At 39.6% G+C, this 25161-nt stretch overlaps 1 protein-coding gene across 11 annotated transcripts in view; it reads right to left on the bottom strand.

The window, feature by feature from the left end:
- PPM1B (protein phosphatase, Mg2+/Mn2+ dependent 1B) overlaps positions 1-25161 on the bottom strand; it is a 65469-nt gene that overhangs the window by 26609 nt on the left and 13699 nt on the right. For 8 of the 11 annotated variants that reach the window (XR_009245983.1, XM_058668002.1, XM_004582772.4 and 5 more), the window contains exon 2: positions 5588-6447. Coding sequence is in view for 8 of the 11 variants with exons in the window: in XM_058668002.1 (XP_058523985.1) it covers positions 5588-6433 (846 nt within the window). In the remaining 3 variants the exon portion in view is untranslated. Of the gene's footprint in view, positions 1-3467; positions 3493-5587; positions 6451-25161 lie in introns of those variants that run through there. The other 3 variants (XM_058668007.1, XM_058668005.1, XM_058668008.1) reach the window with 3 other exon arrangements.

The raw sequence follows: 25161 nt of genomic DNA on the forward strand, positions 1-25161 counted from the left end.
ATGGGTGGCAAGGATTCAACCACTTGAACCATCACTTGCTGCCTTCCAGCTTAGAGCTGGAACCAACCCAGCATCCCAATATGGGATGTGGTAGTCCTAAGTGCCACCTTAATGGCTATACCAAATATATGCAGCTTAAATTTTTAAAAACAGTCTTAACACCCTGTATTTTTAGAAATAACTTCTTCTAACCATTTTCTACTTCACAGCATGAGCAGTATTCAACATTTCATAGTCCATCATTTATATGGAATTTTGTACTACATTTTATTAGTTAAAAAGACAGATCCTATCGCTTGGAAAATCAATTATAAGACAGATTCAAGATGTTTACGTGCCTCCAAAAACACTTAGAAAATAACTTAAATTTATATTCCATGCATGTGTGATTTCAATGTTGTTTCTCTTTCCATACAAAGATGACTCTTCCCTAAATATGAAGCACAATGCATTATAGCTGTCTGTATACAGCAAATGGAAAAGGTCCTTCCCTTTGTGCCTCTTCAGTTTCCTAGAGACAAAACATTCTTGTGTAATTTGCATGTTTTTCATGACGTCCAGAAATCAAACTTAAAAAAAAGATTCCAGCTTGGACGACTAAAGCCACTAATTACTTAAAATTTGATTATTACAGTCTATTTTTTTTACTTTTTACAAGTAGCACAGTAAATACTATAAGTAATTATAGCAAAAATAACTGATAGTAATAGATCAAAGAATTTACTGGTCCTGACATAAGGACATCTAAGCTGAAACAGAAAATAATTTGACAATACTTTGAAAATAATTTTAAAGTGAGTGTTGCATGATTACAAAGTGTCCAAGAACAAGTCTCAATACAATATATGGGGGAGCTTGTGAACAGAATCTACTATTGCCAAGGTTGGTGAATTAATAGCTGATGGATATATCATTGATATTCATTTAAAAAACAATCTGTTCATCTTGGCACTCACTGTAGAAATAATTTACGTATACTTCAGAAACCAGCTAAGCTCAAATAGAACATTTTCACCTTCCCATGAAAAGTCAAAGCCTATTTCCTTACAAGAATCATTTCTGCTCCCACCATTTTCTCATTCCTTTAAACTATTTTTACTTTATATAAATGTACACCTTTGTGTCACAGCCCTCAACGTAACATTTATTTTATAAATGCTTATTTTCCTCTACCAGAAAGGCAGAGAGCACAAGAGAAAGCAAGACATTCCACTTTCTAAATCACATTCCAAATACCTGTAATCACCAGGACTGGACAAGGCCAAAGCCTTTTTTCAGCATTCCTCTTGGGTCTCCTATGTGGCAAGGGCCCTAGTACTTGAGATATCACTATTCCATCTTAGGATGCAACAGGAAGCAAAATAGTTCAGACATGAACTGGCACTCACATATGGGATGTAGAAGGCCCAAGCAGCTTAACTTGCTATACAATCATGTCTACCTCCAAGTAAAATTTATTGAGGTCGATAAACCAGATTTGTTCAGGAACATACCGAGAAGTTTGCTCTCAAAAACTCTAGAAAGAAGTTACTATTGTCTTTCTAGTATATAGTGAAATAGCATAGGGTAATGTGAAATCCAACTAAAGACTCCAAAGACTATGTTACAAAGACTACATTCAACTTGTGTAAACATGCCATAACCTAGCATGAGGGAGTAAAGAGTTAACACCAGGTGCCATGTTCCTCCGAAGGTTTTGTGAAACTAGGACTTTTGCTGTTACTCTGATCAAAACAAAAAGCAACTCCCATAAAAATCAGCATGATACAGTAAATGAGGGTAGCAGTATTCACTGATTCCAGCATTTGAAAACAGTAAATTAGCAAATAACTGATTAGTTTCTTTGTGAGGTAGGGGAGGGGATCATTGCTTGGGATATCTGTAACTCAAGTGGGAGTCCATGGTGTGAGTGTCCTGGCTATTCTGCTTCAGAGCCAGCTTTCTGTTACTGTGCATCCCCATGAGGTAGCAAGTGACTGCTCAAACATCTGGGTCTGATTCACACACAATAAAGATCTGTATGGAGTTCTAAGCTCCTGGGTTTGGACTGGTCTCATACTGGCTGTTGTGGATATTTGGTAAGTAAACAGATGAAGACATTCATATCTGCCTTTTGAAATAAAAGTGAAAATTTAAAATTTATATGTGAGGAAAGAGATTTTTCTTTCATTTTACTATCCAAATGCCTGCAACAACCAAGGGCAACACTGGGTCAAAAAACCAGGAGCCACAAACTTCCACCTACTGGTTCACATCCCAAGTGCAGGCAATGGCTGATCTGAAGCCAGGAGCCAGGAGCTTCTTCCAGGTCTCCCATGTGGGTGCAGGATCCCAAGGCTTTGGGCCATCCTCAACTGCTTTCCCAGGCCACAGGTAGGAAGCTGGATGAGACGTGGAGCAGCCAGGACACAAACCGGTGCCCATAAGTGGTCCTGGTGCTTGGAGGAGGATTAGCCAATTGAGTCATTGTGCCAAGATGAGAATGACAATTTTTTACATGGACAGATATTCCTATTTTTGCTCGGACATACAGACCCACTAAATTTGGATCTACCAACTTAATACTTGGAACTACTAATAATTTTGACTAGCAGTACTACAAAAAAAAATCTTGAAACCCTATAATATGAACCAAGAAAATACAAATTCCTTCATTACGCTGTTCACATATACTGTAATTTTGTAAACAATCCTCCTCCAAATCCCAAAATATCCAACTACTCTTAATTCTGTATGTCTTTCGCATTATTTATTACTATCTTTCATAACTATAACCATATTTTAAAAAAAATACAGGAAAGGCCCTTAATTTAGAATTAAGGGGCCTAGTGCAATAGTCTAGTGACTAACGTCCTCGCCTTGCACGCGCCTGGGGATCCCATATCAGCACCGGCTGTAATCCCAGCAGCCCCGCTTTTCATCCAGCTCCCTGCCTGTGGCCTGGGAAAGCAGTCAAAGACGGCCCAAAGCCTTGGGACTCTACATCTGCGTGGGAGACCTAGAAAAAGCTCCTGGCTCCTGGCTTCAGATTGGTTTAGCTCTGGGAGGTGTGGCCACTTCGGGAGTAACTCGTTAGGCGGAAGATCTTCCTCTCCTCTCCTCCTTTGTGTATACATGACTTTCCAATAAAATTAAATCTGAAAAAAAATTAAATTCCTTGGTGGGTAGGATAATACAAACACCTTTTCCATGTCATAAAAAAAAATCTAAATGACAATGCTTTTGAAAACTATTTCCCTCAATTTCATCTACCACGTAGGTACAATCTCACATTTTAATGTGAGCAGACTTGGGGTAGGCATTACACTGTACCAAGTTTTTCCACCACTGGGAATGTCAGGATCCCATATGGGCTCTGCTTACTGTCCTTGGTGTTCTACCTCCCATTCAGTTGCTCCACATTCAATTCAACTCTGTTAATTGTCTGGGAAAGCAACAGAAGATGACCCAAGTATTTTGGCCCTTACAACCCATGTGGGAATTCTGGATGCAGTTATGCCTTTGGCCTAGCCTAGCCTTAGGGGGAAGTGAACCAATGAATAGAAGAAAGAAATCTTAAAAGAAAAAAAAAGCAAACAAAAAACAAGTTTCTGACAGGTGGCATTCAAACTTCAAAAGTCCAATAATACTTTAAAAGAACAATTTTAAAGAAATACTGGCTTTTTAAAGAAAATCCAACCAGGTAGCAAAGAATAACACAATCCATTTCTATAAGTTGACACCCTGTTGTAACGCCTATGTTTAAGCATGCAGAGAACTACCTGAATGCTCCAGCAAATGATGAACAGTGGTTGAACACAAATATGAATGACCTTATTTTGAGCATCGCTGCAGTTACTACTAAAACACGTATGAATTTGTAACAATTGGGGGGAAAAAAGGAATTTGAGTGTTTTCCTTGAAGAACAATTTTTCAGAGGCAAAGAAAAAATACAAACAATGCTTCATCAGACCATTCTGGAAAATGCTACTAACAAAATCACTAATCTTAGAAAAATTTATAGTTGCAGCTTCAACACTCCTCAAATAGACATACAATTATCATTTAAATATCAAGCAACTTCTATTTCCTTATTCAGCAATTAAAAGTTTGTCTACCTCAGGAGTCACTCAGAATATGTATAATTTTTAGGTTATGGTAAATTGTGGTAACAGTTACATAGTCCATATACCCTGAAGCTTGCTGGCAGTAAACATGAATGCAGCACTGGCAATCAAGTGGGGAAGCTGCTTTCCTAGGATCATTTTTTCTATAAATATCTAATTTTTTAAAATGGGTAGTACCTGATCAGAGTCATCTAACAGTTATAGCGAAATATCATCAAATGGTACTCCAGAAAAATTGTCATCATTAACAATATAATTCACAACTCACATAGTTGTTGAATTAAATATGGGTAGAGTGCTTGAAATAGCAGGTGTCTCACAGAAAACAATAATTTCCTAAAAACAGAAAAATTAAGAGACAAGAAAAAATAGTATCTGGCACTAGCCAGATAACTCAAATTTTAATAAATTTCTATGTAGGTGCTATTTTAAAAACATACTTGAAACAACTGAACATTTCAGAGACATTCAACAAAATTGCATATTCTTTGTTACTCTAGACTATTTCTATTGCTGCATAAAATTAAAATTCACAGAAAGGTATAAATCAAATTTCAGTGGGTGGAAAACAGGAATCCTTCATAGGATTATATTTTATATGAAAAAAATCTTAATGTCTTCTAAAAGATACTATCCATCAAGTCCTATGTTATTTACACAGACAATTACATGAAAATACCCTCGTATTTTATTGCTAAGAAAAAGTTTCTTTGGCCCAGCACGACAGCCTAGTGACTAAATTTTAGTTCTTGCCTTGCACGCCTGGGATCCCATATGGGCACTGGCTCACCTCCTGGCTGCTCCACTTCCCATCCAGCTACCTACTTGTGACCTGGGAAAGCAGTCCAGAACAGCCCAAAGCTTTGGGACTGCTCCTGCCTTTGAATTGGCTAAGCTCTGGCCATTGCAGCCACTTGGGGAGTGAATCAGCAGATGGAAAATCTTTGTCTTTCCTTTTCTCTGTATATCTGACTTTCCAATAAAAATAAATAAATATTAAAAAAAGTTTCCTTTACTAGACCATGAAAACTACACTGCTCACACTTATCTTTTAGGTCCTTACTTTGGTGCTTAGAAGCAACATTTAGGTAGGCTTCTAGTACATCCTCCAGTATTTTATGTATATAAAGTGCAGAATTCAACTATTTATACATTTTACCAAATTGCTCATAATCAGTCACAAGACAGCTACTATCAATGCTGAACCTAAAGTCATAATTCTGTATAGATGCCTTTGCCACAGCAAGTCATCAAGTGTTTAAATTACAACAAATGTCTCAAATTACCAAACTTAAAATCATCAACCTAGAAGTTTGGGAGTGATGGAAAAAAAAAAAAGGTTTCATTTTCATTTTGTTGAGGCAGTGTTTACAAATATGTCTTCCTTACAGAAAATATTAATAAAGCTGGCTTAAGTTTACTTACTGTGCCTTTTCACAATTAGTATGGTATTTTAATTAAAACTTAAAAACTTACATACCTTATGTAAACAAGTGTCCACTACCCAATTGCACACATTTTCCAGGTCATCAGATACCTCAAGCCTAGATTTAACAAATTCACAGAGTTCCTCATTACTCATAACATCCCAGATCCCATCACAAGCCAAGATGATAAATTCATCCTCTTCTGCTCTTAACATTTCATAAACCTCAGGCTCTGGAGAAACAAGCTGTTCTGTTGGGCCCTTGCCGTCAACACACTTGTAATCATAGTCCCCCAGAGCGCGAGACACTGCTAATGAACCATTAACACGCTGTATCATTACACTGCCTCCTGCATTTTGAATCCGCTCCTTTTCCCTTGGATTACATGGTTTGTGATCCTGGGTAGAAAAGCAGACTTGTCCATTCCTATAGAGAACAGCACGTGAATCGCCACAGTTGATAAAGTAGATATGCTTAGGTGAAATCATAACTCCCACTGCAGTAGAACCGCTCCTGTCCATCCCGTTTCTGAGGTCTGAAAAGTTACGCATATATTCATCAATTTTCAAAAAGCCAGTTCGGATACCATTCTTGACATTTTCCACTGAAGGCTCAAGAGCAGATCCTGATTTTCCAGCTGCCCTAAAGTCTTCGTTGGTAGTTATGTGTTCTAACAAATGTGTGGAGCAGTAGTTTGCCACTCGGGATCCAGCATGACCATCATACACTGCAAAAAATGACCAGTCTTCTAAGCCGTGAGGAATCCCCACAACAGCTGTGTGTGCATCTTCCATCTCCACTCTCCATCCTTGCATGCTGCTCAGGCCATAGCGTAAACCATTTCCAGCACCGTGAGCATTATGTTTTTCAGTTTTGGGTTTATCCAAAAATGCACCCATGTTTAATATTGAATCTGAAAGAAAAAGATTAGAAATAGTAAACGTCTGGCAAATTTATTTACCACATTCTATCTGTTCTCTAGTAACTCATATCCAGAGTATGTCTTTCAAGAACAACAAAAATCCACTTCCATCTTTCCTTTGTAACATTTCCTAGCACTCTAGAATCTTTGATCAAATCAGCCAGCCAGCCAGCCAGCCAATAAATAAATTGATAACCAGGATCTCTGGGAGTGGGACCCAGATATCACTGTCTTTAAAAACTTTCCCTGGTGATTGGCTTGTGCAGCCAAACTGAGAACCACTGTTGTATAGGAAAAAGGAAAAAAACTCTTTAAAAATTTCAATTTGGCGGTCTAACGTTCAGTATGAAAATGGATAATAACATTCAGGAATGATGAATAATTTTGTTCAATAAACTGAGGTTGAAAGCTGCTAACATTTTAGACTTTCAAAACTTAAGTACTGAGATTTTTTCCTTAAGTGATCTTAGACAATTCCATAATTCAACTAAACCATAAATCTCCATTATACAAACTTTATCAAAATTTTAGTGTACATGAAATAGAAAACTATATGCTCAGTACTTATGTTCTGTTACAACAAATGCAATTTCAACATGGTGTTACAAAAACCAATAGGTAATTGAGGTACAGCATTGTTAAACTGCTGCCTAGTAGTGCAGTATTTCAGATGGACCCGGATGCAGTTGGAGGTGACCTAGCTCCCTGCTAACATGCCTGGGAAAGCAGCATACAGTACAAATTCTTGGGCCTTTGCACCCATGTAAGAGTCTCTACCCTGGCCCAGTGCCAGATGTCATGGCCACTGGGGGAGTAAATCTGCAGATGAAGATCTCTGTGTCTTTCCTCCTCTCTTTGTAACATTGCCTTTCAAATAAATGTTGAAAGAGAGAATTACTTCATGTTGCTGAGTTTTGTAACTCAAGAAATAGCTATCCAATGTTGCAACAAAGACTTAAAATCTCCATATAAAATACTACCACATAACATTTCCTCCCTTAATCCCACCAATCTTCATTATTATAAAATAAAGCGCTCTCAGCTTGAAGTAACAGGCCAGAATAGTACTTCTCAAAAGCAAGCATTTGAGTTTCTTGGTGTATTTCCTACCCATTAGCCTTGCACTATACTGTGTAAATTTGTTTAACTACCTATGCATTTATTTGGAATAACCAGAAAAGAATTAGTAGATACAAAGAGATTCCATCTGTAGGTGCATCTTCTAAATGTTTTCAATGACCAAGACTTGGCAAGATCAAAGATAGAAGTCAAGAGCTTCATCACTGTATCCCATTTAGGCAGGGCTCAAAAAATGGAGCCATCTTCTGCTGCTTTCCCAGACACATTAGCAGGGAGCTGGATCAGAAATGGAGCAGATGGGACCCAAACTGGCACCCATTTGTGATGCTGGCACTGTAGGTAGCTATGCCACAATGCTGGTCCTTGAGAAAATATCTTAGATATTTGTGCCTACATATTTCACAGGGTTGTTGGCTATAATTAATATCTAGTTCTCAAAACATTACTTGAAACTGTAAACATATTTGCTATTATCATATGCCCTCTATACATATTGAGACCCTATCCCTTATCTCCAGAATTTTTCAGGTCACGGATGGAAATTGTGAAAAAGCATGTAAGAATCATTTTTTTGACAGGCTAATTGACTTCAGTCCAGGTATAGGTTTCTTTGTATAGTGTTGTTTTTATTATGACCAATTAGCTCTTTACAAAGAAAGGATTTTGAAAAGATAAGGCTAAAAATAAAGGAAAGTTATTTTTCATTCAATCAGTATAGTAGCATATTCCATACTTAGCAATGTAATAAAATATGCCTATTTCTGAACACATGGGGCTATACCTTGATACGATGATTTGAAATCCTAGTGCTGGAGACATTAACTTAAATTTTTAGTCATTATTTCACTTGAGGCAAAGCCATAACATCTAGGACCCCGTGCAATGGCTCAACAGGCTAATTCTCATTCTCTAAGTGCCAGGATCTCATATGGGTGTCACATTATGTCTTGGCTGCTCTACTTCCCATCTGGCTGCTCTCTGTACCCTGGGAAGACAGAAGCGGATGGGCCAAAACCTTGGGACCCTACACCCACATGGGAGACCCAGAGAAAGCTACTGGCTCTGGATCAGCTCAGCTCCAGCTGTTGCAACCATCTGGAATGAGTGAGTCAGTAGATGGAAGATCATTCTGTCTCTCCTTCTATCTATAGATCTGCATTTCCAATAAAAATAAATCTTTGTAAAAAGACAGTATCTAAATAAACAAAACTGATCTGTTGACTTTATTAAACCACTTTTCAATTCTATTTATCAATTACAGAAAAAACTCTGTTGTGGTTTCCATGCTTGCTGAAGCACTTAAAAATCAGGTATACTGTTCTACATTTAACAGATAGGTTTAAGTTCTACACACAAACTCCTCATATATAAATTTTTAGGATTTATTTATTTTTATTGGAGTCAGATGAAAAAAAAAGTGTATGTGCCAGGATTCCATATGGCCACCGGTTCCTATCCTGTCTGCTCCACTTCCCATCCACATGGAAAACCCAGATGAAGCTCCTGTTTCTGGTTTAGAATGGGCTCATTCTGTAGTAGTTGCAACCACTTGGAAAGTGAACTAACAGATGGAAGATCTTTCTGTCTCTCCTTTTCTCTGTAAATCTGCTTTTCCAATGAAAATATACAATTTTCCCTCTTTTAACAGAGGAATAATGGAAGGAGGGAAAAGGCAGGGGCTTCAGCAGAAAATTCCATGGACCCTCAAAGTCAAAGGGGAATCGCACAGCTTGGAAAATCAGGGAACAAGCAGCTGAGATTGGCCAGCAAAACACAGTGAAAAGGATCTGGGGTACCTGCTGCATGAAAGCAATCCAGGAGCAAGAAACACAAAGGAAGCTCTCTGCAACCCAGAAAATTACCACTTCGCTTATAATGAATCCCGGGAGGTAGCAGATAACGGAGAAAATGCTGTGCCACTGCCACCCATAGGTGAAACCTCTTTGGAATTCCTGGATCCTGGCTTTGGTTTGGTCCAACCTGGTTTTTATAGGTATTTGGGAAGTCAACCAGTAAATGGAAGCTGGAGATATTGGTCTATCTCTGCTTTTTTAGTTGATAAAAAAAAAATGAACATTTAAAAAAGGAAAAACTGACATTAGAAGTCACTCAATTATCCTGCAGCAAATACTACAGCCAGTAAATCCCACAGAAAGGCACAGAGCTAATCAATATCCCTTTTAAAAATATCAGCAGGGGCCCAGCACGATAGCCTACTGGCTAAATCCTTGCCTTACAACTGCTGGGATCCCATATGGGCACTGGTTTGTGTCCTGGCTGCTCTACTTCCCATCCCATTCCCTTTCTGTGGTCTGGGAGAGCAGTAGAGGATGGCCCCAAAGTCCTGGGATGCTGGCTCCCGCATGAGAGACCCCGAACAAGCTTCTGGCTTTGGATCAGCTCAGCTCTGGCTGTTACGGCCATTGGGCAGTGAACCAGCAAATGGAAGGTGTTTCTTTCTGTCACACCTTCTATCTGTAAACCTGCCTTTCCAATAAAAATAAATATTTAAAATTATACACACACAGAAGCAGTTCATGGTCAATTAGTCTCAAATTTTACTAAGACTCAAAGATCAAACCAAGCAGGAAAGAACATACTGGAAGAGAAAAAGAGCTACTGGGGTTGGGGGTGGGAGGATGGAAATTATGAAGTGAGAAAGGAAACAAACACCTGTCAGATAAGAAAATACTTTTAATTCACAAAGCGACAAGGTATTTAAAAAAAGAAACAGAACAGAAGAGCTGCTGTAAAGCGAAACTATAACCATAAAAGAGTTGAGAAAACAAAAACAAGTTAAAAACAAGAGACAGAGATAATCAGTCCAAGTGGCTCATGAGCCAAATTACAGGAATAAGATAAAACGTGCAAGGCAAGAAATTCACTTTTCAAATAATCTAAGAAAATTTCTAAACTGAAGAGCATGAATTTCAAGACTAAAAGGATCCAGTGGGCCCGGCGGCGTGGCCTAGCGGCTAAAGTCCTCGCCTTGAGCGCCCCGGGAACCCATATGGGCGCCGGTTCTAATCCCGGCAGCTCCACTTCCCATCCAGCTCCCTGCTTGTGGCCTGGGAAAGCAGTCGAGGACAGCCCAATGCATTGGGACACTGCACCCGCGTGGGAGACCTGGAAGAGGTTCCTGGATCCTGGCTTTGGATCGGCGCAGTGCCAGCCCGTTGCGGCTCACTTGGGGAGTGAATCATCGGATGGAAGATCTTCCTCTCTGTCTCTCCTCCTCTCTGTATATCCGGCTTTCCAATAATAATAATAAATCTTAAAAAAAAAAAAAAAAAGGATCCAGCCCAGGCTAAACACAGTGGTTGAAAACAGACATACAAGGTACATTATGAAAATTTCACAACAGGTGTCATGCATCCCACTTGAACAGCTGCTCCACTATCAATCTAGTCCCTTAAGCCACAGTCTACAACACCATCATTCCATACAGGTGCCAATCTGAGTCCCAGCTCAGAAGTGAGAAAGCTGATAAAGGATCCACTGCCAGGACACTACAGCCATTTAGGTTAAGTGCTCTCTCATTCTTCTTTCCTCCTTTTCTTTTCTTTGATTCTCTCTCCCTCCGTTCTCCTCCCAACTTTGACTTTCAAATAAATAAACACATGAAGTCTACACCCAACTTATGAGAAATGGGACAAAACTGTGTAAGTAAGGAGCAAACTAAAGTACATTATGTTTGTGAAGCAATTCATATCAGTAACAGAATAACTCGTTAGGAACAATTTAGAATAAGAAAATATTTAGCGCTACTTTACTATATCAAAATTTACCTAATTAGATTGAAATTCTGTAAGAGATAAAGTGAACAAAACTAACAGATACTTTCTTAGACACCAATATAAATACTATATTATTAAACATATGGCAAAAATCCAACATGCCTAAGAACTGTTTGAAGACACTGCAATGTAAGCACACTCTCAAAGAGGCTTAACTTAAACACAGTATTAAGGTGGACCCAACTTAGCAACATGTAGCTAGAGGAAAACATAATCACCCATGCAAAACTCTAAAAAAAATTGTAAAAACTAACATGCAGCCTTTTAAAAAATGGCCAGATATTAGAGCCCTCACTAACTTAATCGTCCATATTAACTTCTTTAATTCTGCAAGTCTTACAAGGCAGCTATCATTGCCTTCGTTTCCTAGATGCAGACACTGCACCACTGTAAGGCTGAGCAGTTGTCCAAGCAGGCGGGAGAGAGTCACACACCAGTCAGGTCCCAGAATTGCTACTTTCACTCCCTACATGCTATATTAAATATTAAACGCATACAAGTATTGTTCTCCAGAGGTTTCATCCAAATGTGTCACAGTAAGTAGTACACCTATACCTGTTTTGTTTTGTTTTCCCCTTGCCAGTTTGTTTCTTCACTTGAATAAAAAGCTGTCAGTGCTTTAGCAATGCTTTCTTCTTAAGATACCATTTCAGTATATTCTAACCAATTCTGCCTCCAAATCCAGCTCAAACCAAGTTCATGTCTGTCAGTAGCTGCCTGCTCCAGTCATCACCATCCACTGCACTCGATTCTACACTGGAGGCCCTGCTTCTTTTTGCTTCCTTACAGTTCTTTCTCTAGGATGATTCTTAAATACAATCATGCCTCTCAACCTCCTACTGAACTAAGGAAAATCAGAACTTACTACAGCTCTCTCTGATCTTAATCCTGCTCACTTTTTAAACCTTGTTAACTTTTACATTATCATTTAGTATTCTCTAGCTACAGCAGCTTTCCCAATATGCCAAGCTTTTTCTCTTCCTATCATTTAGATATCAGCCTCAATTACAACACTGCGAAACCTCCCAATTAATTTTCCTGACATGATCATGTCTCATTTTCCAGCTTTAATTTGCTCAAAGTTTACTAAAATTCCACATTTACCCAAATTCAGAATGTAAACTCCTGAGAAATTACATCTGCCTTATTCACTGCTAAAACTGATAAAACCAGGCATTGGTTCCCAACAGGTATATCACAAACATTTGTGTGTGGTATAAATATATGATTAAATGAACATCAAGTAAGCAGCTTTCTATGAAACAAACAAAACAAACCAAACAAAACACATTTGAGGCAGCATTATAGAAGGTTAGGAGTTGGCACAGTAGCAGGCTAATCCTCTCCCTGCAAATGAAGGCATCCCACACGGGCAACAGTACATGTCCTGAATGCTCCATTTCCAGCCCAGTTGTTTGTAGCCTGGAAAAGTGGCAGAGGATGGCCCAAGTCCCTGGACCCGTGTGACCACATAGCAGGCAAGAGTAAGAACCTTGCTCCCAGCGTTGGATCAGCTCAGCCCTAGCCGTTGTGGCCATTTGGGGAGTAAGTCTGCAGATGGGTTATCTTTATTTCTTTTCTCTGTAAATCTGCCTTTCAAATAAATATACCTCTAAAAGAGAGCGAGAGAGAGAGAACAGCATGTTAAGCTACCAACTTGGGACATAAACATCCCACATCCCATGGAGTTCAAACGCTGGCAGTCCGCTTTTTCCATCCAGATTCCTGTAACAATTGGGAGAGGCAGGGGATGACAGCCCTGTGCTGGCTGATGCAGGTTAAGTGGCCAAAATGACTAGGATGGGTCAGGCCAAAGCAAGGAGCTTCATCCAGGTCTCCCACATGGATGCAGGATCCCAAACATCTGAACCATTATCAGCTGCTTTTCCAGGCAAAGAAGCTGGATCAGAAGTGGAGCAGCTGGGACTCAAACTGATGCCCATAGGGATGCTGACACTGCAGGTTATGGCCTTTAAACACTACTCCGCAACACTGACTTCAAGAATTTGTTTAAAAAACTAATATATATGCTGTCCCTCTTGATTCTATGAAAATTAGGTACAATTCTTCCTGAGTAACCACTCTGATACTTTTGAATGCAATGTAGCGTGAAATACAACATGTATTTTACTTGAAAGATTTACTTGAAAGGTAGTTACAGAAAAAGGGGACTCCCACCTGCTGTTTCATTCCACAACTAGCCCCAACAGCCAGAGCTGAGCCAAGTCGATGCCATGCGCTTCATCTGGGTCTCCCATATGGGTACAGACTTGGACCATCCTCTGCCGCTTTCCCAGGTAGGGAGACTGGATCAGAATTGCAGCAGGCAGAATTCAAACTGGCTCCCATGTGAGACGCTGGCATTGCAGGTGGAAGTTGAACTTGTTATGTCACAATATCAGCCCCAACTAATAACTACAAATACCATGTACTATTTGATGTTTACCAGAACTCTACATTAGGTAGCAATATAGGGATTAGATTATGTGTGCAGAAGGGACAAAAAATGGGGGAGGGAATTTTTTTTTAAATATATATATTTATTTCTTTTTATTGGAAAGGCAAATCTGCAGTGAGAAGGAGAGGCAGAGAGAAAGATTTTCCATCCACTGGTTCACTCTCCAAATGGTTGCCAACAGCCAAAGCTGAGCCAATCTGGAGTCAGGAGCTTCTTCCAGGTGTTCCACACATGTGCAGGGTCCCAAGGGCTTGGGGTATTTGAGGATGGCCCCTCCACTGTGTCCCCCAGGCCACAAATAGGGAGCTAGGTGGGAAATGGAGCAGCTGCGACATGAACTGGCACCCGTACGGGATGCTGGCACTTGCAGAGGTGGGGTGATCTTTAGAGAAGACAAGTACTGCATGTCTAAGTGACTGCTCTTGGATAACCTTGCTGGCTCTCTTTCAGATACTGCAGCCTGCACCAAGGAGGCTATCAGGTCCAAGCACAGTGGGATGGATAAGGAATTTCAGGAATTCTACACCCAGGAAGGTCTCCATTTAACTTTTTCCCAGAGACAGAGACTGGAGTGGGGGGTCAGTGGGGGAAGGAAGAAGGAAGGTCAATACCCATAACCAAGACAGAACACAGGTGCCCGCCTTGTTTGTCAGGGATTGCAGAGGTTTGGTCTAACCCTAAGTCACTCTGGGGACAATAATGGTCCTCCTATCTCCTATTGTCTCATTTAATTGTTGCAACATAATGTGATTTGAGGAATGAAGGAATAATCAAAAATTTCTATAACACACACACCCTGGCATGCATGGCTTGAAACGCTTCACAAACATTAACTCAAATTCTATCTTTTAAAAACCAGTAAGCGGGCAAGTGCTTCGTGTAGCCATTAAGTCTGTTATCCTGAGACCTGCATCCTGTATCAGGGAAACCAGCTGGGGTCCTGGCTACTCTACTTCCTGATAATGCGGTTAAGAGGCAGCTCAGGACTTGGCTGAAGTACTCGGTCCCTGCTCGCCACATGGGACAGCTAATGGAGGTCTCAGCTCCTGGTTTGCCCTGGCCCAGTCTTGTTTGGCATGAGCATTCTTCTGCTGTTTCTCTTTCAAACTAAAATGAAAATAACAACAACAACAAAGAGAACAAGCACCAAAACCACCAAGAAAGCAATTTTTAAAGATCTTGAACCAAAAATCTTTAGATAAAAAGGACATTCAGATTCTGTAAATTCTCCTCTCTACCGCACCTGTCATGCTTTTTGCTACAGGTACTTGGACACTGGCAAGATTTAAAAACAGCAAAATTTGTTAATCCCAACTGTTTCTACTCAAAAGCAGGTGGTATCAGGAATGTTATGTTATACTTCTGACTAAAAAAAATATAAGTAGCAATAAGGCCTCACTTTTCATGTACTCTATATGTCAGGTACTATACCATGCTGATACACACTGTATCACATAATTCTACATAACAACCTAGTAAGAGCAACACTATCAACACTTTCATTTTCATAACTGAGACTACTAAGAGAGCTAGTATATCCAGACAACACAACTTAACTGGCAAATCAAAATTCAAAGCAAAGCTGAGAGCTTTGATTCTCTATAGTCTAGAGCTTTCATTCTGAAACTCTATATTTAAATAATTAATATATGACATTGGTTTCTGTTCTTTAAAAAAAAATCACATAGTACATAAATATTCAGGGGGCTAAACTGCTGTCAAACAGCATGTGGTATTCTGGATTTGACATTGACACAGATAAGGAGAAATACCACAAAAACAAGTAAAATGCCAAGTTTGGAGTTTAGCTAACAGACTAGCATCACAGACTTTGTAGCTTTGATAAATGTACCACAATAATATAAAAACTCACTAACATTAGAGGAAACAGATGTGCCAGCACTGTGGCACAAAGGGTTATTAAGTCCATTATTGCAGGCCTGACATCACATTCTAGCTTCTCTTGGCTGCAGCTCCCTACTAATGTATCTCAAAAGGCAGCAGGAGTTCCTGGCTCTTGGTTTTAACTGCTGTACCTTTTTGAGGAGTAAACCAGCAGATGGAAGAACTGTCTAGTCTCTCTCTGTCCCTCAGCCTTTCAAACAATCTAAAAACAAGAAAAAAGCTATAGCATGCAGAAATACTCCATACCACCTCTATGACTTCTTTATAAATCTATAACTATTTCAACATCAGAAGTTTTATTTTAAAATTAAAAGGAAAAGGTAAGCTTCTAGTGAGCTATTCCAAGTAGGGTTGGCTTAAGCGAGGGTTAGGATGGTTATGGAAAATCACTCTACCTGTAAACTTATAAAACGTGTTAGAATGGCTTATATAATAACTGCAAACTCTGACCCAGATATTTCATTTCTGAGAGCTTTTCATCACTCTAGGGCTATGTTAGGTATTACACATATCCAGTTCTTCTAATGGACAATCTGAGTGACAAAATAAAGCAGCACTGGACCAGAATTCAAAGCATAAAGAACCCCTCAGGGCTGGCACGGTGGCACAGTGGGTTAAACCATGGCCTGTGACATTGACATCCTGTTAGAGCACATGTTCAAGTACTGGCCACTTTACTTTTTTTTTCCTTAATATTCATTTATTTTTATTGGAAAGGCAGATTTACAGAGAAAAGGAGAGACAGAATGATCTTCATCTGCTGGCTCACTCCCCCAAAAGGTGCAAAGGCTGGAGTTGAGCTGCTCCAAAGCTGGGAGCAGGAGCCTCTTCCAAGCGATGCAGGGTCCCAAGGCTTTCTTTGGTCATTCTCCACTGCTTTCCCAGGCCACAAATAGGGAGCTGTGCGGGAAATGGAGAAGCCAGGACATGAAACAGCACCCATATGGGGTGCCAGAGCTTATAACCAGAGGATTAGTCAACTAAGCCATTGTGCCCGCCCAGCTGCTTTGTTTCTGATCCATCTCCTTGCTAATGTGCCTGGGAAAGCAGTTAAGGATACCCTAAGAAGTTGGGGCCCTGCCACCCATGTGGCATACTAGAAGGGAATTCTTGGCTCCTGACTTCATTGGGACCATCTGAAAGAATGAACCAGCAGAAGAAAGATCTCTGTGGAACTCATTCTTTTTTTTTTAAAAAAGATTTATTTATTTATTTTTATTGCAAAGTCAGATATACAGACAGGAGAGACAGAGAGGAAGATCTTCCGTCCGATGATTCACTCCCCAAGTGAGCTGCAACGGGCTGGCACTGCGCCGATCCAAAGCCAGGAACCAGGAACCTCTTCCAGGTCTCCCACGTGGGTGCAGGGTCCCAATGCTTTGGGCCGTCCTCAACTGCTTTCCCAGGCCACAAGCAGGGAGCTGGATGGGAAGTGGAGCTGCCGGGATTAGAACCAGAGCCCATATGGGATCCCAGGGCGCTCAAGGCGGGGACTTTAGCCGCTAGGCTACGCCGCCAGGCCCATCTCTCATTCTTTCAAATATATCAATCTTATTTTTTTAAGGGATATGCTACAAAATACCTCACCAGTTTTCATGAATATCGCTAAGAAAATTAAAAAAAAAAAAGGAAAAGGGGCCAGTACTATGGTTTAGCAAGTTAAGCCTCCTGTGGTACTGGCATTCCATACGGAGGGCAGTAAGAATGAATCCCAGCTGCTCCACTCAGAATCCAACTCCCTGCTAACAAAGGCCTGGGAAAGTAGAGAATGACCAAAGGGCTTTGGGCTCCTGCACCAAAGTGAGAAATTTGGAAGAAGCTCCTGGGTTTGGACAGTGCAGGTCCTGTCACTGCAGCCATTTAGCGAATGAATCAGCAAGTTCAAGATCTCATAACTCTGTTCAAATAAAAAATTCATCATTTAAATACACACACCCTCCAAGGAATCACCTAAAAATTGCCACAGGCAAGGGAGGTCTAAAAGTCATGATAACTAAAAATAATATGGTCCATTTACATGTGTATTACAGCACGTAAATATTATGTAAATGTGATATATTTCATTTATATAACAAATACAATGGATCCTAGAACAGAAAAAGAAAACTGAGTCAAAGCTTATTCTATATGGATGAATTATAGGCTTCAGTTAATAACAATGTATAATATTTGCCCATTAATCATAAAGACTCAACTAGGCAGTACTCACTTGGGTTTTTACTATTACTGCATACAGATATTGGCTGCAGAGACAGTCATCTGTAAAACTCACATGATTGGCAGCTGACAGGCTGCTGGCTAGGGTATCAGACGGAACTGTCCCAACAAGCACCACATATAGGCCTACCTGGCCTCAACAGTTTTGACCATATGTCCAGTATCAGATTCCTAGACCGCACCTAGCATCCTCTACACTGCTTTACCCAAGCCACAAGCAGGGAGCTAGACCGCAAGTGAAGCAGCCAGGACTCCAACTGGTGTCCATACTGAATCCGAGCATATGCAAGGCAAGGACTCAGTCACCAGGCCATTGCACTGGGCCTTCAAATAAGTAAATCTTCTAAAAAAAAAAAATCCAAGAACAAACATTTCAGTGCATAATACGATAAACATAACCAATTTCGTTCATTCTACACTATAAACATATTGTAAGCAAGGCAAAGAAAGCAAAGGAAGGAAATTTCAGAAAAGATTTAGAAAAGTTTCCCAGAACTAAACAACGTGAGTACCAATCTTGAAAGAAGAACCACAACAAAATATTAAACAAACTTCAAAACATTGGTGATAAAGGTAAAGCACTAAAATTTTCCAGAAGAAAAAAAATAGGTCACACACAGAGAATCAGGAACCAGAACAGCACCAGAAATCTCCAGAGCAGTGTCAAAGATGCTGACATCATGGATAGGCTCTCCAACATGCAAAAGGAGAAGCAGACAGAAAACATAATGTAATGCCCTACAAAAGTTAAAAAGCACATTTTATATTTCCATCACTGTGACTACATAATAAAAACAAAGCTAGCAGGAAAAGAAAACAATGTGATGTCATTATGTAAAGTCATGTAAAACAATACATAGTTTTGATTAGCAGAAATATTTTAAAACATGGCTGAATAGCACAAAAATGGAAAACACTGTTAAGACCTATTTGCTGGTAGTTACATCTGAGAAATAAAGAAAAGTGGTAGACAACAATATCTGAATAAAGTTAGTAGCACTTTTTTCTTTTGAGAGCAGTTTGAAGCAAAATGCTAGTGTCTGCTAAACTTTGTGAGGGGAACACAATCTTTGCTAAGAACATTCATGTTCTAATACTACTCAAAAGTAGCATACTTATGTAAAAATTCATGTGTCACAAAAATTTCATTTCAACATGTAATTCTGTGCCTGTTCCTTTTACTATTAAGTGGCAATTAATACCTATTTCCTTGGTAAACACAGTAAAACTTAACCATCAATTATTGGTACTTGCTCTATTCAATTTATGAAGTGTGAACATACTATATAAACACATATGTAGAACAGAAGCTGTTTAACCAAAATAAATGTCACTTCTGTTTTAACAGATGCCTGGTCTAACACTTACAAATAAAAGACCAACTCTTTTAAATTTATCTGTCTACTAAAATTTCTGAGTTTTTAAAAACCACCTTCAAAAGAAATGAGAAAAGTGCTTTAAAAAGAGAAGCAAGCAAAGGGGAGAAAAGCGTCAAAAGTGATACAGGAAGTAAGACTTGAGACTAAGTTACAACATTTTCTCAAAATACATTCCAATTTCCCTATACATTATCAATCTGTACAGAGATGCTATCCAGTGGCTAATCTGTTCTAATAAAAATAATCAGAGCAGGCATTGTGACAGAGTTAAACCTTAACTTGGGATGCCTGTATTCTCTCACAGATGCCTGGATGGACTCCTGCTACCTCTACTTACATTCCAGTTTCCTGTTAATGCTCCCTGGAGGCGGCAGACAATGGCTTAGGTGTTCCAGTCCCTGGCATCCATGTGGTTAACCCAGAGAGTTCTGGCTCCTGACTTGGACATGTCCCAGCTCTGGTTATTGTAACCACTTTGCAGGAATGATCTCTTTTACTCTTTCTCCATCTCAATCTCTGTTATTCTGTCTTTCAAATAAAGAAAGAACATATTCATTCACTAAGCCTAGCATCAAATTGTAAACACTGATGCTAGCTACTTGAATGAGAAGTGAAAAAAGAACATTATCCCTCACATCAGCAAACTCACAGAAATACAACATTTGGTTCTAACCTTTTCTTCTCATTTTTAATGTTTTCAGTTCAACCAAAAGTCCTCTCCTCTTCCAAATCAATAATTGATCATTGTCAGCACCAGCGTACGACTTCTGAAGCAATAATTCACATGCAAAGTTCAAGAGTTTAAGAAGTTGCTGAAATAACACTTCTAGTTTTATTATTATATAACCATCAGGCTTCAACTATGCGCACCTTTTGGTGCTAGGAGATGCTACTAAAGGTGTAAGAGTCTGGGCAGCTTAAAAATCTAAAGTAGGAAACAAAAGCTCTAGATTACAATGAGATAATGAAAACACCTTTATTCAATCACATATTTTATGAAATTTATTCATAAGCAAGAGACTGTAGATGAGAATTTATTTCTTGCCCTAGTTCAAAAGCAGAACTAGAAATTTCAAATTTCAGCACAATAGTATGATTTTGAATCCAAGCCTTCAAAAAGGAAGACTAATGTGTAAAATGGAAATACCTTTGTTGATAGTAGTATTTGCTTTCACCACAAATATGAGGCAAGAAAAACCCTATCGTCATCTGCAGATGTACAGTATGTTCTAACAAAGACACTATAGGTCTGAACTGTGAAGATTGTGTGTTCAGGCTAAATTAACATTACCATTCAATAAACCTTTTTTTAAAGGGATGCATTTTTAAAAATTATATCGTTTTATTGATTTAAGACAGAAACAGAAAGAGATGATCCACCCTGTAGTTCATTCCAAAGATGCCTGCGACAGGAACCAGGTCAGGCCAAGCTAGGAGCCAGGACTCAATGCAGGTCTCCCACGTAAGGTGGAAGGAATCCAAGCCCTCGTTTGCTGTCTTCTAGAGTGCACAGTAGTGAGACTAAAACTCAGCACTCCAAAATGAACTGCAGTGATGCCTTGATCAGTGAGCCCAATGTCCTCCCCTGGTTGGGTAAGCTTTCAATCAGTAGTTCTCAAAACAGGACAGGGTATCCTACAGACATGAATCCATTCCTGATTATTTGTGGTGCCTTTTCAAATTCTCTAAGATTACAGTATATCCCTACCTTTTTAAAGTATATACATGTAATTTTGAAATTACAAGGATACAACCATAAGCAATAACATGGATTAATTTAATTAACACAAAGAAACTAGACAAAGACTATACAATGTTTGATTCCATTTAAAAGAAATTTAATAAAGAGCATACAATAATTAGGATTGTTACTAAACCCAATGTCAAAACACTTATCAAAATACCTTTAAAATTTTGACAAAGTAATATATGTCTTCTCAACAAGTACAATGTCTAGTGGCAATCTAAGCATCACAACTCTTACAGTGATAAGTTTAACAATGTTCTGAGATTCCTGCAACAAGTCTAGTACAAAAAAATCTGATTTCAAAGAAAAACAAGTCTGAAAGTACTGTTATACTATTGCGATTTAGTAACTGAAGATAATGGTAAGGTCCAGTTGGACACAGCTTAGTAACTCAATTCAGCCTAAGACAATCAAGGAGAGAAGAGAAGAATGATAATACATCAGGTGGTCAGTTTTGAACACACTCAGAGGCTACATCTCAAGTAAAAGGGGAGATAATGCAGATATAAGAAATAAGGTGATGTGCAGGAGTGGGATCAAGCCTAAAGCCAGAATACTGGGAGCATTTATTTAGATGGTAATTAAGTCCCTCAGCAAAGAGTATAATTTAAAAAGATGAGAGATGTAAGAACTAAGTTCTATAGGCACTCCAACTCTAAAGGTCAGAAATGAAAAGGACAAACTAAAGGTTAGTAAGAACTAAGTTACCAGTCGTGGGGGAAAAACTGCAGTGTTCACTAAAAAGTGACATACTGTGCCAAATTTTAAGAAATCTGCAGCCTGTCAGAAAAACCACGAGGTAACTTACAGCAACATAAATTTAGGGGTAATGCATGTTTACCCTGTGTGAGGAACTCTTCTAACATCTAAGGAGATTCCAAAGAGTTCACAGGAAAATGGAATTAAAAGGTAACTGCATTGTTATAAATTTTTTGTTCCCTCCCCCATATTTACAAACATTAACTCATTTAGTCTTTACTAACAGCCCTATTATGAAGGAACTATTACATTCACATAACAAATAAGAAAAAAGGGCCTGGTGCTGCAGTCTAGTGGCTAAAGTCCTTGCCTTAAACACACTGGGATCCCATATGGGCGCCAGTTCTAATCCTGTCAGCCCCGCTTCCCATCCAGTTCCCTGCTTGTGGCCTGGGAAAGCAGTCTAGGATGGCCCAAAGCCTTGGAACCCTGCACTGCACCCATGTGGGAGATTACTGTCAGCTCAATTTCCCTAAAACATAACCCTAACTGCCTAGAAGATGTAATGGCTTCTCACTTGCCCAAATTCAAAAAAGCATAAAATACACAGTCTGAATTTACTTATCAGGAACCTTTTGCTCAAATACATTAAGCTGAGGCCCACATGGCTCAAGAGCATTATACTCACATCCACCTCATTCCTCCTTCATCACATCTACAAACCTTCATTCTACCTCCATCACAACTAGATAACCATTCACACCTCTTGCAACCTGTTTTGCCCTCCAATCTTGTGACCTTACCACATAGCAAACATCGAATAAAATTCATGTTGTCTTGAAAGATACGTGAAGAAGCATCTTAGTCTGTTATTCCAGTTATCCCAGAAACATTAAGTTGACAGAACATAACAGTCTGTTGGAGCACTGATTAACCTCTATTATAACACTAAGTACAAACGGTCGTTGATTCCCAGCAATTTCACTTTTGGTGACTCACATTAGGAACTCCCAGTCAACTACACACACCTGCTGCAAGTCAGAGGGCGCACTAATTAATTTATATCATTTGCTTTGTTTCCTGATGATGTACACAAAATATTTCTAAGGCCCCATGTCAGTCCAGCCCTACAGCCCTTTTTCAGAACATCTTTGGCTTTAAACTAGAATTCCTTCAACCTTCCTCACTCTAGGATACTCACACTTTGCTAAAAGATAAAACAACATAAATGGAATAGAAAGAGGACTGTATGGAGGAAAAGAACAATAGACACAAGATTATTTACTTGAAACATAAAGCAATTACAATACTCCCACCTCCAAATTACGATTCAAGCACTCTTTTAAGCATTTCCTTAAATCCAAATATTTTGGGAATTATTCTAAAATTATCTTCAGATTAAAGCATTTAATTGGCATTATAATTTTACACTCACACATAAATTTATAAGAACTTTAAATTTGATTAAGAAATATTGGGGGGCTGGCATTCCACACTGATAACAGTTTGTGTCCTGACTGCTCTATTTTCCATCTAGCTCCTGCTAATGTTCTTGGGAGAGCAACGCAGCCCAAATAGTTCTTGGGAGAGCAGAACACAACCCAAACAGCTGGGTCCCTGCCACCTATGTAGGAGACTAAAAAAACTCCTGGCTTTGAAGCCATCGCAGTCATTTAGGAATGAACCAGTGGAGAGAAGATCTCCTTTCCCATAATTCTGCCATTCAAATAAAAAACTAAATGTTAAAAACAATGCACCTTAATGGCAGAGTTGTTGGGTATTCGTAAGATTTTGTTTAAAACGCACACACAGGCCCGGCGCGATAGCGTAGTGGTTAAAGTCCTTGCCTTGCACGCCCCGGGATCCCATATGGGTGCCGCTTCTAGTCCCGGCAGCCCCGCTTCCCATCCAGCTCCCTGCTTGTGGCCTGGGAAAGCAGTCGAGGACGGCCCAAAGCCTTGGGACCCTGCACCCGCAAGGGAGACCCAGAAGAGCTCCTGGCTCCGGGCTCCAGATCGGCGAGTACCGGTCGTTGCGGTCACTAGGGGAGTAAATCATCGGACAGAAGAATCTTCCTCTCTGTCTCTCCTCCTCTCTGTATATCTGCCTTTACAACAATAAATCTTTAAAAAAGATTTTTTTTAAAGAAAAAAATAAAAACACACACACACTCAAGGAGGCCAGCACAGTGGTAAGTAGGCTAAGCCTGTGCCTGAGGCATCAGTATCCCTTATGGGCATTGGTTCATGTACCTGCTGTCCCACTTCTGATTCAATTCCCTGCTAGTATGTCCAGGGGAAGCAGCAGAAGACGGCCCAAGTGCTTGGGTCCCTGCACCCATGTGGGAGACCAAGAAGAAGCTCCCAGCTTCTGGCTTGTTGTAACCACCTGGGGGGTGGGGAGTGACCAATGAAAAGAGATGTGTGTGTAACTTTGCTTTTCCAATAAATAAGTAAATGGTTCAAAAAAAAAAAAAAAAAGAAAAGAAAAAGCTGAGTAACTGGGACTCAAGCTAGACACTTAGATATGGGCAGCTGGCATCCCAAATGGCAACTTAATCACCAGTGAAATGCCACCCCAACAAAACACATTATTAAAATTTTCACTTCATCTGTATTTTTAATGAGTGTACCGAAAGATTTTAAATTGCCCTGAACGTATATAGCATAGCACTGACAGCAACAGAACACTTCTATGCCACTTGCTAGTAGTATACATTAATACAACTACCCTGGGGAAACTTTGGAAATATATAGGTAGTAGCTGAGAACCTAACGTGGGTCTTCTACATCGGTGGCAGGAACCCAAATACTTGGGGCAGCAAATGCTGACTCCCAAGGTCTGCACCAGCAGCAAACTGGAGTCAAGAGCCACAGCGAGGCATCAAACCCAGGCACCTTGTTGCCGGAAAACAATCATAAACAATATATAAACAAATGAACTTGACTATCTCCAGTAAAACTTCATTTTAGAAACATTCAACAAGCCAAATTTTACCAATGGACTTTAGCTGGAAGACCTTTGTCTATCTTTAAAAAAAAAAAAAAGTCAATAAATCTATTAGGTAAAAGACTGAAGAGGAAATCAATCTGCACAGTAACAAAACATGCCTGTGGAAGCTAGCACTATGGCACAGGCTAAGCTTCTGTCGGTGGCAGCAGCATCCTATGTAAATGTCAGTTCAAGTCCTAACTGCTCCACTTCCAATCCAACTCCCTGATTGTGATCTGGGATAGTAGTAGAGAATGGCTCAAGTGCTTGGGCCCCGCACCCAAGCAAGACCCGGGCTCCTGGCCTCAGATCGGCTTAGCTCTGGCCGCTGCAGGTATTTGGGAAGTGAATTACAGAATTGAAGATGTTTGTCTCTTTCCTTCTCTGACTCTTCAAATAAACACAAAATCTTTTAAAAAGGCCTGAAAGTTA

This window comes from Ochotona princeps, chromosome 8, assembly GCF_030435755.1.
Source record: "Ochotona princeps isolate mOchPri1 chromosome 8, mOchPri1.hap1, whole genome shotgun sequence".
NCBI lineage: Eukaryota > Metazoa > Chordata > Mammalia > Lagomorpha > Ochotonidae > Ochotona > Ochotona princeps.